Here is a 21,372-nt window from a genome sequence, read left to right on the forward strand (position 1 = left end):
GGGCTGAAAATAGCAGCCATCTTGGTCAGGGAGAAATCCAAACCAGTCTAATTGGAATGACTGGCAGTAGAGGTATTTCCCTCCATAAGGTAAAACCTAGATCATAATAGTATTATTCCTTTATGCAGGAAAATAAAATGAAATTGTGGAATAGAATTGTCAACCTAAAATATTGTCATATAATTATAAATTGGATAAGTGTACTTATTAATCCCACCAAAATCTAAATTGAGACATTTCTAAACATAAAGTATTCATATCCCTTGACTTATTCCACATTTTGTTGTGTTACATCCTGGATTCAAAATGGAGAAGTATTCACACCCCTGAGTCAGCACTTTGTAGAAGCACCTTTGGCATTGATTACAGCTGTGAGTCTCTCTGGGTAAGTCTGTTAGAGCTTTGCACACCTGGATTGTGCAATATTTACCCATTTTATTATTTTCTAAATTCTTCAAGTTCTGACACATTGGTTGTTGATCATTGCTAGACAACCATGGTTCATGTCTTGCCACAGATTTTAAAGTACAATTTTAAGTCTAAGTTGGCCACTCAGGAACATTCACTGTCTTCTTGGGAAGCAATTGCTGTGTATATTTGGCCTTGTGTTTTGTCCAGCTGAAAGGTGAATTCATCTCCCAGTGTCTGGTGGAAAGCAGACTGAACCAGATTTTCCTCTAGGATTTTGCTAGGATTTCTTTTTTATCCTGAAAACTCTCCAGTCCTACAAGCATACCCATAACATGATGCAGCCACCACTATGCTTGAAAACATTGAGAGTGGTACTCAGTAATATGTTTTCAGGACAAAAGTGAATTGCTTTGCCACATTTTCTGAAGTATTACTTTAGTGCCTTGTTGCAAACAGGATGTTTGGAATATAGTTTATTTTGTACAGGCTTCCTTCTTTTCACTCTGTCAATTAGGTTAGTATTGTTGATCCATCCTCAGTTTTCTCATATCACAGCCATTAAACGCAAACTGTTTTTTCTTTTTTTCCCCGGGCAACTGAGTTAGGAAGGACGCCTGTATCTTTGATACACCATCCAAGGTGTAATTAATAAACTCACTATAATAAAAAGGGATATTCAATGTTTTCCTTTTAATAAAAAAAATTAAACACACCTACTAATATGTGCCCTTTGTGAGGCATTGGAAAACCTCCCTTATCGTTTGTGGTTGAATCGGTGTTTTAAATGCACTGCTCGACTGATAATTGTATGTGTGGGGTACAGAGATGAGGTAGTCATTCAAAAGTTCATCCATGTTTCTCAAATGTAAAATTTAGAAGTTGTTTCCAAAAGTCACATTTTGCAAGTTTAGTCATTACCTCTGAAAATCTTGAGGTATTGACTCCGGTTAAGGTTTGGGATTGACTCCGGTTAAGGTTTGGGATTGACTCCGGTTAAGGTTTGGGATTGACTCCGGTTAAGGTTTGGGATTGACTCCGGTTAAGGTTTGGGATAAGCTTAAAACAAAAATCGTAGAAAAAACCCCAACTATTGCTGGTCCTTTGGCACCAGATGCTTACGCCCATCTGCCATCTGTCCACAACACTCTTCTTGAAGGTAACAGCGCTTACTGTTGCCCCCTAGTTTTCAGTTTCCACGTCATCTCCCAATGTCCTCAGACACGGATGGACGTCGAACACTGACTTGTATCACTCGTGAACTGGCTGCAAAAATCATGTTAAACACTTATTGCACAATGAGTCCATTTCCGTATTATATGACTTGTTAATGTTTACTCCTGAACTTTAGGCCTGCCATAACAAAGGGGTTGAATACTTATTGACTCAAGACATTTCAGCTTTTCATTTTTATATTTGTAAAACAAAAATGGATATTATTCCACGTTGACATTATGGGGTGTGTAGGCCAGTGAAATAACATCTCAATGTAATCCATTTTAAATTCAGACTGTTGCACAACAACATATGTAAAAAGTCAAGGGGTGTGAAGGCTCCGTATTGCCCTAAGGCTCCGTATTGCCCTAAGGCTCCGTATTGCCCTAAGGCTCCGTATTGCCCTAAGGCTCCGTATTGCCCTAAGGCTCCGTGTTGCCCTAAGGCTCCGTATTGCCCTAAGGCTCCGTATTGCCCTAAGACTCCGTATTGCCCTAAGGCTCCGTATTGCCCTAAGACTCCGTATTGCCCTAAGGCTCCGTATTGCCCTAAGGCTCCGTATTGCCCTAAGACTCCGTATTGCCCTAAGGCTCCGTATTGCCCTAAGACTCCGTATTGCCCTAAGGCTCCGTATTGCCCTAAGGCTCCGTATTGCCCTAAGGCTCCGTATTGCCCTAAGGCTCCGTATTGCCCTAAGGCTCCGTATTGCCCTAAGACTCCGTATTGCCCTAAGGCTCCGTATTGCCCTAAGGCTCCGTATTGCCCTAAGACTCCGTATTGCCCTAAGACTCCGTATTGCCCTAAGGCTCCGTATTGCCCTAAGACTCCGTATTGCCCTAAGGCTCCGTATTGCCCTAAGACTCCGTATTGCCCTAAGGCTCCGTATTGCCCTAAGACTCCGTATTGCCCTAAGGCTCCGTATTGCCCTAAGGCTCCGTATTGCCCTAAGGCTCCGTATTGCCCTAAGGCTCCGTATTGCCCTAAGGCTCCGTATTGCCCTAAGACTCCGTGTTGCCCTAAGACTCCGTGTTGCCCTAAGGCTCCGTGTTGCCCTAAGGCTCCGTGTTGCCCTAAGGCTCCGTGTTGCCCTAAGGCTCCGTGTTGCCCTAAGGCTCCGTGTTGCCCTAAGGCTCCGTGTTGCCCTAAGGCTCCGTATTGCCCTAAGGCTCCGTATTGCCCTAAGGCTCCGTATTGCCCTAAGGCTCCGTATTGCCCTAAGGCTCCGTATTGCCCTAAGGCTCCGTATTGCCCTAAGGCTCCGCATCCCCTAATCTTTGTAGGAAAAGAAGTGGAGATGACGTGAAACATTAATCTCATATGAAGTTTTAGTACTTTTTATGACTTCATTTTTACGACTAAAAATATTTGAACTAACATTAGAAACTTCTTCCTAAAGCCTGTCTGCTGACAATTTCAAATCGACCTTTCTACTGGTGTACAGGTTGTGGACCACAAATCACCGGGATGAATGAAGGGTGACAATATGAAAATGCCCCAGCCCGAACTACATGAGTAGTCGTCCCAAAGTCATCTTCTCCTTCATTTGTTTCTATTTTTGTCCCATTTTTTTAAATCCCTCAACCCTAGTCTTCGTCTTCTCTCTCTGCATCAACCACTTCCTGTCCACTCCAGATGTCTTGGAGAGATTAGAGGATTCTAATTGGTTCTAATGTTTGCTAAAGGCACCATGGCTAGATTCATAATATGCAGAACTTTAGCCATGTGTTTTAACCAACTTAGATCTGAACAAAATATATCTATGCTCATTGAATTTTCCAGATAAAAACACACAACCCCATGTGTTTCAATGCAACCCGGGTTTAGTAGGAGCATATTGGGCGTGGTAGGAGCATATTGGGCGTGGTAGGAGAATACCGGGCGTGGTAGGAGAATACCGGGCGTGGTAGGAGAATACCGGGCGTGGTAGGAGAATACCGGGCGTGGTAGGAGAATACCGGGCGTGGTAGGAGAATACCGGGCGTGGTAGGAGAATACCGGGCGTGGTAGGAGCATACCGGGCGTGGTAGGAGAATACCGGGCGTGGTAGGAGAATACCGGGCGTGGTAGGAGAATACCGGGCGTGGTAGGAGAATACCGGGCGTGGTAGGAGAATACCGGGCGTGGTAGGAGAATACCGGGCGTGGTAGGAGAATACCGGGCGTGGTAGGAGCATACCGGTGCGTGGTGGGAGAATACCGGGCGTGGTAGGAGCATACCGGGCGTGGTAGGAGCATACCGGTGCGTGGTGGGAGAATACCGGGCGTGGTAGGAGAATACCGGTGCGTGGTAGGAGAATACCGGGCGTGGTAGGAGAATACCGGGCGTGGTAGGAGAATACCGGGCGTGGTGGGAGAATACCGGGCGTGGTAGGAGAATACCGGTGCGTGGTAGGAGCATACCGGGCGTGGTGGGAGCATACCGGGCGTGGTAGGAGCATACCGTGCTTATTTGGAGCAACAGTGATTAATGGTGAAAAGACAGAACAGCAACGTCTCCTCATAACATACATGGAAACCAGTGGTTTGTGGTATAAATATACGCAATGGACTACAATATTATGCAAAGTTAGTATTGAGCAATATTTATTGCAATTTACATTCTCTATAGAGGGAGTGCTTTTTGTGCTACTGTACACTTTAAGCCCTCCTGAGATTATTTACAAAAATTGTATCTATGTATAACAATGCAAGGTTCACTTAACAGTAAATTTAAGACTAAATGCGTTTCAAAATCTAAGCTGTGAATGCCTGAAATGTGAATGCCTGAAATGTATTGTCTTGTAGTTCAAGTTACGTTGCTACTGTGAGACTGACATACAGGCACGACTGCTAGCATGGAAAACCCTTTCAATTGGCAAGAAATACTCATGAATACTCAGGAAAAATGCTATTATGTGCATATACTGTATATGACAATAGCAGTACTTGTTGTATTTTCAACTTGTCTAATTTTTGTTCAGCTGGTTTCAGCCAGTGTATGGCTGTGGGTTGACTGCATTGTTTGAATGGTATATTGGCAGTTAATTTCAGCAATTTATGGGATAATTCCTTAAATGGTCTGCCTAGTTAAAACAGTGCAGATAGGATCATGTAAAATAATGGATTCAAATAATTTATCACAGCGTTGGCAAACCATGGTTGACCAACTCCCTGACCAAAATGGCTGACCTTCATACCATGCCGTTCTAGGATTCTCAATCTTAATTTTATAGTTTGCAGTCACACAGACACACAGACACCAGATACTATCGCAGATGGTGTTGCTGTTAGTTTGAACTGTTGCTGTTAGAGGTTTTCAGTGTTTTTTATATATATATATATATATATATATATATCAGCAAAAATAAATGTATTCTCACTCACTGCCAACTGCGTTTATTTTCAGCAAACTTAACATGTGTAAATATTTGTATGAACATAACAAGATTCAACAACTGAGACATAAACTGAACAAGTTCCACAGACATGTGACTAACAGAAATGGAATAATGTGTCCCTGAACAAAGGTGGGGTCAAAATCAAAAGTAACAGTCAGTATCTGGTGTGGCATTAAGTACTGCAGTGCATCTCCTGTTGCCGGTGATGTCGGGTGAGGACCTGCCTTACAACAGGCCTACAAGCCCTCTGTCCAGCATCTCTCAGCCTATTGCGGACAGTCTGAGCATTGATGGAGGGATTGTGCGTTCCTGGTGTAACTCGGGCAGTTGTTGTTTCCATCCTGTACCTGTCCCGCAGCTGTGATGTTCTGATGTACCGATCCTGTGCAGGTGTTGTTACACGTGGTCTGCCACTGCGAGGATGATCAGCTGTCCATCCTGTCTCCCTGTATCGCTGCCTTAGGCCTCTCACAGTGTAGACATTGCAATGTATTGCCCTGGCCTCATATGCAGTCCTCATGCCTCCTTGCAGCATGCCTAAGGCACGTTCACGCCTGGGCATCTTTCTTTTTGTGTTTTTCAGAGTCAGTAGAAAGGTCTCTTTAGTGTCCTAAGTTTTCATAACTGTGACCTTAATTGCCTACTGTCTGTAAGCTGTTAGTGTCTTAACAACCGTTCCACAGGTGCATGTTCATTAATTGTTTATGGTTCATTGAACAAACATGGGGAAACAGTGTTTAAAACCTTTACAATGAAGATCTGTGAAGTTATTTGGATTTTTACACATTATCTTTGAAAGACAGGGTCCTTTTTTTTGCTGAGTTGATATATTTTTTTGATGTTCAGATGTTGTTTGGTTGTTGACCCTGAACTCTTTGTCTTCCCCAGAGGTCATACACGTTGATAGTGGAAGCCTTGGACGCTAATAACGACACGAGTGGTGAGTAGCTCTGTGGGTGTTGTTGGGGGGGATGCTGACTTGGCTCCAGTGCAGGAATATGTCTGTTTTGCTACCTGGCCTATCAGCTAAGGTCAGTGTATAGTACAATTTTATTTCACAATTTCTGATATCACGTTCCTTTTATTTTCCTGCATAAAGGAATAATACTATTATTATCTAGGTTTTACCTTATGCAGGGAAATACCTCTACTGCCAGTCATTCCAATTAGACTGGTTTGGATTTCTCCCTGACCAAGATGGCTGCCATTTTCAGCCCAATCTGGAACTTTTAGTGTTAATGACATAGCTCCTCTAGGAATTGAATAGGTTCCCTATGGTGTACACTGGGGTCGCTAGGGAAACGGCCTGCCTGTCTGCTCGGAGAAGAGCAGACTGAGGGGCCGAGGAGAGGTAAATCTAAATGGCAGTGGCAGCTGTACAGATTACTCATCCAAAACGCTTCTCAAACACGGCAGAAATCTGACACTATATGATGCCCAGTCTCCTTATTAATTCCGCCAGTTACTGAGATTACTAGCAAACCAAAGACACAGCTGAGCTCAGCTGCTTCCCTTTTCTCATGTTGTTATTTACAAACCAACACGGCTCAACTGTTCTGAGGAACTACGGTAAACTTCATAATGTAAAATAATGTGACGGCTGAAATGAAGAACGCAGTCTGCTTCATCTCCTAACGTATTGCATCAGTTGACTGCAGGTATTAATTTAAAAAGTAGCTTCAAATATTACAATTTATTGAAACGTTTCAAAGAAAGTTTCAAAATCATCCCGCTGCAGTTTCCAAATACCCCGCTATACGGTATAATCCCCAACACGGTACAGTTTCCAAATACCCCGCTATACGGTATAATCCCCAACACGGTACAGTTTCCAAATACCCCGCTATACGGTATAATCCCCAACACGGTACAGTTTCCAAATACCCCGCTATACGGTATAATCCCCAACACGGTACAGTTTCCAAATACCCCGCTATACGGTATAATCCCCAACACGGTACAGTTTCCAAATACCCCGCTATACGGTATAATCCCCAACACGGTACAGTTTCCAAATACCCCGCTATACGGTATAATCCCCAACACGGTACAGTTTCCAAATACCCCGCTATACGGTATAATCCCCAACACGGTACAGTTTCCAAATACCCCGCTATACGGTATAATCCCCAACACGGTACAGTTTCCAAATACCCCGCTATACGGTATAATCCCCAACACGGTACAGTTTCCAAATACCCCGCTATACGGTATAATCCCCAACACGGTACAGTTTCCAAATACCCCGCTATACGGTATAATCCCCAACACGGTACAGTTTCCAAATACCCCGCTATACGGTATAATCCCCAACACGGTACAGTTTCCAAATACCCCGCTATACGGTATAATCCCCAACACGGTACAGTTTCCAAATACCCCGCTATACGGTATAATCCCCAACACGGTACAGTTTCCAAATACCCCGCTATACGGTATAATCCCCAACACGGTACAGTTTCCAAATACCCCGCTATACGGTATAATCCCCAACACGGTACAGTTTCCAAATACCCCGCTATACGGTATAATCCCCAACACGGTACAGTTTCCAAATACCCCGCTATACGGTATAATCCCCAACACGGTACAGTTTCCAAATACCCCGCTATACGGTATAATCCCCAACACGGTACAGTTTCCAAATACCCCGCTATACGGTATAATCCCCAACACGGTACAGTTTCCAAATACCCCGCTATACGGTATAATCCCCAACACGGTACAGTTTCCAAATACCCCGCTATACGGTATAATCCCCAACACGGTACAGTTTCCAAATACCCCGCTATACGGTATAATCCCCAACACGGTACAGTTTCCAAATACCCCGCTATACGGTATAATCCCCAACACGGTACAGTTTCCAAATACCCCGCTATACGGTATAATCCCCAACACGGTACAGTTTCCAAATACCCCGCTATACGGTATAATCCCCAACACGGTACAGTTTCCAAATACCCCGCTATACGGTATAATCCCCAACACGGTACAGTTTCCAAATACCCCGCTATACGGTATAATCCCCAACACGGTACAGTTTCCAAATACCCCGCTATACGGTATAATCCCCAACACGGTACAGTTTCCAAATACCCCGCTATACGGTATAATCCCCAACACGGTACAGTTTCCAAATACCCCGCTATACGGTATAATCCCCAACACGGTACAGTTTCCAAATACCCCGCTATACGGTATAATCCCCAACACGGTACAGTTTCCAAATACCCCGCTATACGGTATAATCCCCAACACGGTACAGTTTCCAAATACCCCGCTATACGGTATAATCCCCAACACGGTACAGTTTCCAAATACCCCGCTATACGGTATAATCCCCAACACGGTACAGTTTCCAAATACCCCGCTATACGGTATAATCCCCAACACGGTACAGTTTCCAAATACCCCGCTATACGGTATAATCCCCAACACGGTACAGTTTCCAAATACCCCGCTATACGGTATAATCCCCAACACGGTACAGTTTCCAAATACCCCGCTATACGGTATAATCCCCAACACGGTACAGTTTCCAAATACCCCGCTATACGGTATAATCCCCAACACGGTACAGTTTCCAAATACCCCGCTATACGGTATAATCCCCAACACGGTACAGTTTCCAAATACCCCGCTATACGGTATAATCCCCAACACGGTACAGTTTCCAAATACCCCGCTATACGGTATAATCCCCAACACGGTACAGTTTCCAAATACCCCGCTATACGGTATAATCCCCAACACGGTACAGTTTCCAAATACCCCGCTATACGGTATAATCCCCAACACGGTACAGTTTCCAAATACCCCGCTATACGGTATAATCCCCAACACGGTACAGTTTCCAAATACCCCGCTATACGGTATAATCCCCAACACGGTACAGTTTCCAAATACCCCGCTATACGGTATAATCCCCAACACGGTACAGTTTCCAAATACCCCGCTATACGGTATAATCCCCAACACGGTACAGTTTCCAAATACCCCGCTATACGGTATAATCCCCAACACGGTACAGTTTCCAAATACCCCGCTATACGGTATAATCCCCAACACGGTACAGTTTCCAAATACCCCGCTATACGGTATAATCCCCAACACGGTACAGTTTCCAAATACCCCGCTATACGGTATAATCCCCAACACGGTACAGTTTCCAAATACCCCGCTATACGGTATAATCCCCAACACGGTACAGTTTCCAAATACCCCGCTATACGGTATAATCCCCAACACGGTACAGTTTCCAAATACCCCGCTATACGGTATAATCCCCAACACGGTACAGTTTCCAAATACCCCGCTATACGGTATAATCCCCAACACGGTACAGTTTCCAAATACCCCGCTATACGGTATAATCCCCAACACGGTACAGTTTCCAAATACCCCGCTATACGGTATAATCCCCAACACGGTACAGTTTCCAAATACCCCGCTATACGGTATAATCCCCAACACGGTACAGTTTCCAAATACCCCGCTATACGGTATAATCCCCAACACGGTACAGTTTCCAAATACCCCGCTATACGGTATAATCCCCAACACGGTACAGTTTCCAAATACCCCGCTATACGGTATAATCTCCAACACGGTACAGTTTCCAAATACCCCGCTATACGGTATAATCCCCAACACGGTACAGTTTCCAAATACCCCGCTATACGGTATAATCCCCAACACGGTACAGTTTCCAAATACCCCGCTATACGGTATAATCCCCAACACGGTACAGTTTCCAAATACCCCGCTATACGGTATAATCCCCAACACGGTACAGTTTCCAAATACCCCGCTATACGGTATAATCTCCAACACGGTACAGTTTCCAAATACCCCGCTATACGGTATAATCCCCAACACGGTACAGTTTCCAAATACCCCGCTATACGGTATAATCCCCAACACGGTACAGTTTCCAAATACCCCGCTATACGGTATAATCTCCAACACGGTACAGTTTCCAAATACCCCGCTATACGGTATAATCCCCAACACGGTACAGTTTCCAAATACCCCGCTATACGGTATAATCCCCAACACGGTACAGTTTCCAAATACCCCGCTATACGGTATAATCCCCAACACGGTACAGTTTCCAAATACCCCGCTATACGGTATAATCCCCAACACGGTACAGTTTCCAAATACCCCGCTATACGGTATAATCCCCAACACGGTACAGTTTCCAAATACCCCGCTATACGGTATAATCCCCAACACGGTACAGTTTCCAAATACCCCGCTATACGGTATAATCCCCAACACGGTACAGTTTCCAAATACCCCGCTATACGGTATAATCCCCAACACGGTACAGTTTCCAAATACCCCGCTATACGGTATAATCCCCAACACGGTACAGTTTCCAAATACCCCGCTATACGGTATAATCCCCAACACGGTACAGTTTCCAAATACCCCGCTATACGGTATAATCCCCAACACGGTACAGTTTCCAAATACCCCGCTATACGGTATAATCTCCAACACGGTACAGTTTCCAAATACCCCGCTATACGGTATAATCCATAACACGGTACAGTTTCCAAATACCCCGCTATACGGTATAATCCCCAACACGGTACAGTTTCCAAATACCCCGCTATACGGTATAATCCCCAACACGGTACAGTTTCCAAATACCCCGCTATACGGTATAATCCCCAACACGGTACAGTTTCCAAATACCCCGCTATACGGTATAATCCCCAACACGATACAGTTTCCAAATACCCCGCTATACGGTATAATCCCCAACACGGTACAGTTTCCAAATACCCCGCTATACGGTATAATCCCCAACACGGTACAGTTTCCAAATACCCCGCTATACGGTATAATCCCCAACACGGTACAGTTTCCAAATACCCCGCTATACGGTATAATCCCCAACACGGTACAGTTTCCAAATACCCCGCTATACGGTATAATCTCCAACACGGTACAGTTTCCAAATACCCCGCTATACGGTATAATCCCCAACACGGTACAGTTTCCAAATACCCCGCTATACGGTATAATCTCCAACACGGTACAGTTTCCAAATACCCCGCTATACGGTATAATCCCCAACACGGTACAGTTTCCAAATACCCCGCTATACGGTATAATCCCCAACACGGTACAGTTTCCAAATACCCCGCTATACGGTATAATCCCCAACACGGTACAGTTTCCAAATACCCCGCTATACGGTATAATCCCCAACACGGTACAGTTTCCAAATACCCCGCTATACGGTATAATCCCCAACACGGTACAGTTTCCAAATACCCCGCTATACGGTATAATCTCCAACACGGTACAGTTTCCAAATACCCCGCTATACGGTATAATCCCCAACACGGTACAGTTTCCAAATACCCCGCTATACGGTATAATCCCCAACACGGTACAGTTTCCAAATACCCCGCTATACGGTATAATCCCCAACACGGTACAGTTTCCAAATACCCCGCTATACGGTATAATCTCCAACACGGTACAGTTTCCAAATACCCCGCTATACGGTATAATCCCCAACACGGTACAGTTTCCAAATACCCCGCTATACGGTATAATCTCCAACACGGTACAGTTTCCAAATACCCCGCTATACGGTATAATCCCCAACACGGTACAGTTTCCAAATACCCCGCTATACGGTATAATCCCCAACACGGTACAGTTTCCAAATACCCCGCTATACGGTATAATCCCCAACACGGTACAGTTTCCAAATACCCCGCTATACGGTATAATCCCCAACACGGTACAGTTTCCAAATACCCCGCTATACGGTATAATCCCCAACACGGTACAGTTTCCAAATACCCCGCTATACGGTATAATCTCCAACACGGTACAGTTTCCAAATACCCCGCTATACGGTATAATCCCCAACACGGTACAGTTTCCAAATACCCCGCTATACGGTATAATCCCCAACACGGTACAGTTTCCAAATACCCCGCTATACGGTATAATCCCCAACACGGTACAGTTTCCAAATACCCCGCTATACGGTATAATCCCCAACACGGTACAGTTTCCAAATACCCCGCTATACGGTATAATCCCCAACACGGTACAGTTTCCAAATACCCCGCTATACGGTATAATCCCCAACACGGTACAGTTTCCAAATACCCCGCTATACGGTATAATCCCCAACACGGTACAGTTTCCAAATACCCCGCTATACGGTATAATCCCCAACACGGTACAGTTTCCAAATACCCCGCTATACGGTATAATCTCCAACACGGTACAGTTTCCAAATACCCCGCTATACGATATAATCCCCAACACGGTACAGTGTATGAGATTGTGCAGTAGTGTTTGTGTGTTGGTTTACGTTTCAGATCAACCTGTCTACATTTCATCATGGCACTGTTATGTAGCACCATGTTGACTGAGTTGGAAATTGTGTGAGACATTACAGTGTTGGGTTGGATCCTGTGAGGTCACTGGTTGGCATTAAAAGCAAAGTGTCAACATCATAATCCCACATTTTAAAGTGTCTGTCTATGCTGTGGTTCTGGTGAATACCTCTGGTTTCGTTGGATGGAGGTGAAAGGTTATGTTAGCAGCATTCTGATGACCCCTGACCCCAGCTAGGTAAGGTGTGTTGGCTGTGTTGACTGTGTTGGCTGTGTTGGATGTGTTGGCCAGCTACAATACAACATTACACCACTACATATCTACAATACGTCATCACACCACTACAATACAACATTACACCACTAGAATACAACATTACACCACTAGAATACAACATTACACCACTACAATACAACATTACACCACTACAATACGACATTACACCACTACAATACAACATTACACCACTAGAATACAACATTACACCACTACAATACAACATTACACCACTACAATATAACATTACACCACTAGAATACAACATTACACCACTAGAATACATTACACCACTACAATACAACATCACACCACTACAATACAACATTACACCACTAGAATACAACATTACACCACTAGAATACATTACACCACTACAATACAACATCACACCACTACAATACAACATTACACCACTACAATACAACATTACACCACTACAATACAACATTACACCACTACAATACAACATTACACCACCACATATCTACAATACAACATTACACCACTACAATACAACATTACACCACTACAATACAACATTACACCACTACAATACAACATTACACCACTACAATACAACATCACACCACTACAATACAACATTACACCACTACAATACAACATTACACCACTACAATACAACATCACACCACTACAATACAACATCACACCACTACAATACAACATTACACCACTACAATACAACATCACACCACTACAATACAACATTACACCACTACAATACAACATTACACCACTACAATACAACATTACACCACTACAATACAACATTACACCACTACAATACAGCATTACACCACTAGAATACAACATTACACCACTACAATACAGCATTACACCACTACAATACAGCATTACACCACTACAATACAGCATTACACCACTACAATACAACATTACACCACTACAATACAACATTACACCACTACAATACAGCATTACACCACCACATATCTACAATACAACATTACACCACTAGAATACAACATTACACCACTAGAATACAACATTACACCACTACAATACAACATTACACCACTACAATACGACATCACACCACTAGAATACAACATTACACCACTACAATACAACATTACACCACTACAATATAACATTACACCACTAGAATACAACATTACACCACTAGAATACATTACACCACTACAATACAACATTACACCACTACAATACAACATTACACCACCACATATCTACAATACAACATTACACCACTACAATACAACATTACACCACTACAATACAACATTACACCACTACAATACAACATTACACCACTACAATACAACATTACACCACTACAATACAACATCACACCACTACAATACAACATTACACCACTACAATACAACATTACACCACTACAATACAACATCACACCACTACAATACAACATCACACCACTACAATACAACATTACACCACTACAATACAACATTACACCACTACAATACAACATTACACCACTACAATACAACATTACACCACTACAATACAACATCACACCACTACAATACAACATCACACCACTACAATACAACATTACACCACTACAATACAACATTACACCATTACAATACAACATTACACCACTACAATACAACATTACACCACTACAATACAACATTACACCACTACAATACAACATTACACCACTACAATACAACATTACACCACTACAATACAACATTACACCACTACAATACAACATTACACCACTACAATACAACATTACACCACTACAATACAACATTACACCACTACAATACAACATTACACCACTAATATACAACATTACACCACTACAATACAGCATTACACCACTACAATACAACATTACACCACCACATATCTACAATACAACATCACACCACTACAATACAACATTACACCACTACAATACAACATCACACCACTACAATACAACATTACACCACTACAATACAACATTACACCACTAGAATACAACATTACACCACTACATATCTACAATACAACATTACACCACTACAATACAACATTACACCACTACAATACAACATTACACCACTATAATGCAACATTACACCACTGCATATCTACAGCACAACATTACACCACTACAACACAACATTACACCATTACAATACAACATTACACCATTACAATACAACATTACACCACTACAATACAACATTACACCACTACAATACAACATTACACCACCACATATCTACAATACAACATTACACCACTACAATACAACATTACACCACTACAATACAACATTACACCACTACAATACAACATTACACCACTACAATACTACACCACTACAATACAACATTACACCACTACAATACAACATTACACCACTACAATACAACATTACACCACTACAATACAACATCACACCACTACAATACAACATCACACCACTACAATACAACATTACACCACTACAATACAACATTACACCACTACAATACAACATTACACCACTACAATACAACATTACACCACTACAATACAACATCACACCACTACAATACAACATTACACCACTACAATACAACATTACACCACTACAATACAACATCACACCACTACAATACAACATTACACCACTACAATAAAACATTACACCACTACAATAGAACATTACACCTACTAGAATACAACATTACACCACTACAGTACAACATTACACCAATACAATACAACATTACACCACTACATATCTACAATACAACATTACACTACTACAATACAACATTACACCACTACAATACAACATTACACCACCACATATCTACAATACAACATTACACCACTACAATACAACATTACACCACTACAATACAACATTACACCACTACAATACAACATTACACCACTACAATACAGCATTACACCACTACAATACAACATTACACCACTACAATACAACATCAGACCACTACAATACAACATTACACCACTACAATACAACATCACACCACTACAATACAACATTACACCACTACAATACAACATTACACCACTACAATACAACATTACACCACTACAATACAACATTACACCACTACAATACAACATTACACCACTACATATCTACAATACAACATTACACCACTACAATACAACATTACACCACTACAATACAACATTACACCACTACAATACAACATTACACCACTACAATACAACATTACACCACTACAATACAACATTACACCACTACAATACAACATTACACCACTACAATACAACATTACACCACTACAATACAACATTACACCACTACAATACAACATTACACCACTACAATACAACATTACACCCCTACAATACAACATTACACCCCTACAATACAACATTACACCACTACAATACAACATTACACCACTACAATACAACATTACACCACTACAATACAACATTACACCACTACAATACAACATTACACCACTACAATACAGCATTACACCACCACATATCTACAATACAACATTACACCACCACATATCTACAATACAACATTACACCACTACAATACAGCATTACACCACTACAATACAACATTACACCACTACAATACAACATTACACCACTACAGTACAACATTACACCACTACAATACTGCATTACACCACCACATATCTACAATACAACATTACACCACTACAATACAACATTACTCCACTACAATACAGCATTACACCACTACAATACAACATTACACCACTACAATACAGCATTACACCACTACAATACAACATTACACCACCACATATCTACAATATAACATTACACCACTACAATACAACATTACACCACTACAATACAACATTACACCACCACATATCTACAATACAACATTACACCACTACAATACAACATTACACCACTACAATACAACATTACACCACTAGAATACACCACTACAATACAACATTACACCACTACAATACAACATTACACCACTACAATACAACATTACACCACTACAATACAGCATTACACCACCACATATCTACAATACAACATTACTCCACTACAATACAGCATTACACCACTACAATACAACATTACACCACTACAATACAGCATTACACCACTACAATACAACATTACACCACCACATATCTACAATATAACATTACACCACTACAATACAACATTACACCACTACAATACAACATTACACCACCACATATCTACAATACAACATTACACCACTACAATACAACATTACACCACTACAATACAACATTACACCACTAGAATACAGCATTACACCACTACAATACAACATTACACCACTAGAATACAACATTACACCACTACAATACAGCATTACACCACTACAATACAACATTACACCACCACATATCTACAATACAACAGTACACCACTACAATACAACATTACACCACTACAATACAACATTACACCACTACAATACAACATTACACCACTACAATACAACATTACACCACTACAATACAACATTACACCACTACATTACAACATTACACCACTAGAATACAACATTACACCACTACAATACAGCATTACACCACTACAATACAACATTACACCACCACATATCTACAATACAACAGTACACCACTACAATACAACATTACACCACTACAATACAACATTACACCACTACAATACAACATTACACCACTACAATACAACATTACACCACTACAATACCACTACAATACAACATCAGACCACTACAATACAACATTACACCACTACAATACAACATTACACCACTACAATACAACATTACACCACTACAATACGACATCACACCACTACAATACAACATTACACCACTATAATGCAACATTACACCACTACAATACAACATTACACCACTACAATACGACATCACACCACTACAATACAACATTACACCACTATAATGCAACATTACACCACTACAATACAACATTACACCACTACAATACAACATCAGACCACTACAATACAACATTACACCACTACAATACAACATTACACCACTACAATACAACATTACACCACTACAATACGACATCACACCACTACAATACAACATTACACCACTATAATGCAACATTACACCACTACAATACAACATTACACCACTACAATACAACATTACACCACTACAATACAACATTACACCACTACAATACAACATTACACCACTACAATACAACATTACACCACTACAATACAACATCACACCACTACAATACAACATTACACCACTACAATACAACATTACACCACTACAATACAACATTACACCACTACAATACAACATTACACCACTACAATACAACATTACACCACTACAATACAACATTACACCACTACAATACAGCATTACACCACTACAATACAACATTACACCACTAGAATACAACATTACACCACTACATATCTACAATACAACATTACACTACTACAATACAACATTACACCACTACAATACAACATTACACCACTACAATACGACATCACACCACTACAATACAACATTACACCACTATAATGCAACATTACACCACTACAATACAACATTACACCACTACAATACAACATTACACCACTACAATACAACATTACACCACTACAATACAACATTACACCACTACAATACAACATTACACCACTACAATACAACATCACACCACTACAATACAACATTACACCACTACAATACAACATTACACCACTACAATACAACATTACACCACTACAATACAACATTACACCACTACAATACAACATTACACCACTACAATACAACATTACACCACTACAATACAGCATTACACCACTACAATACAACATTACACCACTAGAATACAACATTACACCACTACATATCTACAATACAACATTACACTACTACAATACAACATTACACCACTACAATACAACATGTATAATACCACCACTACAATACAACATTACACCACTACAATACAACATTACACCACTACAATACAACATTACACCACCACATATCTACAATACAACATTACACCACTACAATACAACATTACACCACTACAATACAACATTACACCACTACAATACAACATTACACCACTACAATACAACATCACACACTACAATACAACATTACACCACTACAATACAACATTACACCACTACAATACAACATCACACCACTACAATACAACATTACACCACTACAATACAACATTACACCACTACAATACAACATTACACCACCACATATCTACAATACAACATTACACCACTACAATACAACATTACACCACTACAATACAACATTACACCACTACAATACATCATTACACCACTACATATCTACAATACAACATTACACCACTACAATACGACATCACACCACTACAATACAACATTACACCACTATAATGCAACATTACACCACCACATATCTACAATACAACATTACACCACTACAATACATCATTACACCACTACATATCTACAATACAACATTACACCACTACAATACAACATTACACCACTACAATACATCATTACACCACTACATATCTACAATACAACATTACACCACTACAATACATCATTACACCACTACAATACAACATTACACCACTACAATACAGCATTCCACCACCACATATCTACAATACAACATTACACCACTACAATACATCATTACACCACTACATATCTACAATACAACATTACACCACTACAATACAACATTACACCACTACAATACATCATTACACCACTACATATCTACAATACAACATTACACCACTACAATACAACATTACACCACTACAATACATCATTACACCACTACATATCTACAATACAACATTACACCTCTACAATACAACATTACACCACTACAATACAGCATTACACCACCACATATCTACAATACAACATTACACCACTACAATACAACATTACACCACTACAATGCAGCATTACACCACCACATATCTACAATACAACATTACACCACTACAATACATCATTACACCACCACATATCTACAATACAACATTACACCACTACAATACATTATTACACCACCACATATCTACAATACAACATTACACCACTACAATACAGCATTACACCACTACAATACAGCATTACACCACCACATATCTACAATACAACATTACACCACTACAATACAACATTACACCACTACAATACAGCATTACACCACCACATATCTACAATACAACATTACACCACTACAATACATCATTACACCACCACATATCTACAATACAACATTACACCACTACAATACATTATTACACCACCACATATCTACAATACAACATTACACCACTACAATACAGCATTACACCACTACAATACAGCATTACACCACCACATATCTACAATACAACATTACACCACTACAATACAACATTACACCACTACAATACAGCATTACACCACCACATATCTACAATACAACATTACACCACTACAATACATCATTACACCACCACATATCTACAATACAACATTACACCACTACAATACAGCATTACACCACTACAATACAGCATTACACCACCACATATCTACAATACAACATTAGACCACTACAATACAACATTACACCACTACAATACAACATTACACCACTACAATACAACATTACACCACTACAATACAACATTACACCACTACAATACAACATTACACCACCACATATCTACAATACAACATTACACCACTACAATACAACATTACACCACTACAATACAACATTACACCACTACAATACAACATTACACCACTACAATACAACATTACACCACCACATATCTACAATACAACATTACACCACTACAATACAACATTACACCACTACAATACAACATTACACCACTACAATACAACATTACACCACTACAATACAGCATTACACCACTACAATACAACATTACACCACTAGAATACAACATTACACCACTACATATCTACAATACAACATTACACTACTACAATACAACATTACACCACTACAATACAACATTACACCACTACAATACGACATCACACCACTACAATACAACATTACACCACTATAATGCAACATTACACCACTACAATACAACATTACACCACTACAATACAACATTACACCACTACAATACAACATTACACCACTACAATACAACATTACACCACTACAATACAACATTACACCACTACAATACAACATCACACCACTACAATACAACATTACACCACTACAATACAACATTACACCACTACAATACAACATTACACCACTACAATACAACATTACACCACTACAATACAACATTACACCACTACAATACAACATTACACCACTACAATACAGCATTACACCACTACAATACAACATTACACCACTAGAATACAACATTACACCACTACATATCTACAATACAACATTACACTACTACAATACAACATTACACCACTACAATACAACATGTATAATACCACCACTACAATACAACATTACACCACTACAATACAACATTACACCACTACAATACAACATTACACCACCACATATCTACAATACAACATTACACCACTACAATACAACATTACACCACTACAATACAACATTACACCACTACAATACAACATTACACCAC

General features: G+C 40.4%; 1 protein-coding gene across 2 annotated transcripts in view; it reads left to right on the plus strand.

Annotated features, from left to right (window-relative positions):
- LOC110515455 (protein jagged-1b) overlaps positions 1–21,372 on the plus strand; it is a 134,966-nt gene that overhangs the window by 11,755 nt on the left and 101,839 nt on the right. For both annotated transcript variants that reach the window (XM_036956438.2, XM_036956439.2), the window contains exon 3: positions 5,888–5,939. In XM_036956438.2, the coding sequence (XP_036812333.2) occupies positions 5,888–5,939 (52 nt within the window). The remainder of the gene's footprint in view (positions 1–5,887; positions 5,940–21,372) is intronic.

This window comes from Oncorhynchus mykiss, chromosome 20 (assembly GCF_057628025.1).
Source record: "Oncorhynchus mykiss isolate SJ-2025 chromosome 20, ASM5762802v1, whole genome shotgun sequence".
Lineage (NCBI taxonomy): Eukaryota > Metazoa > Chordata > Actinopteri > Salmoniformes > Salmonidae > Oncorhynchus > Oncorhynchus mykiss.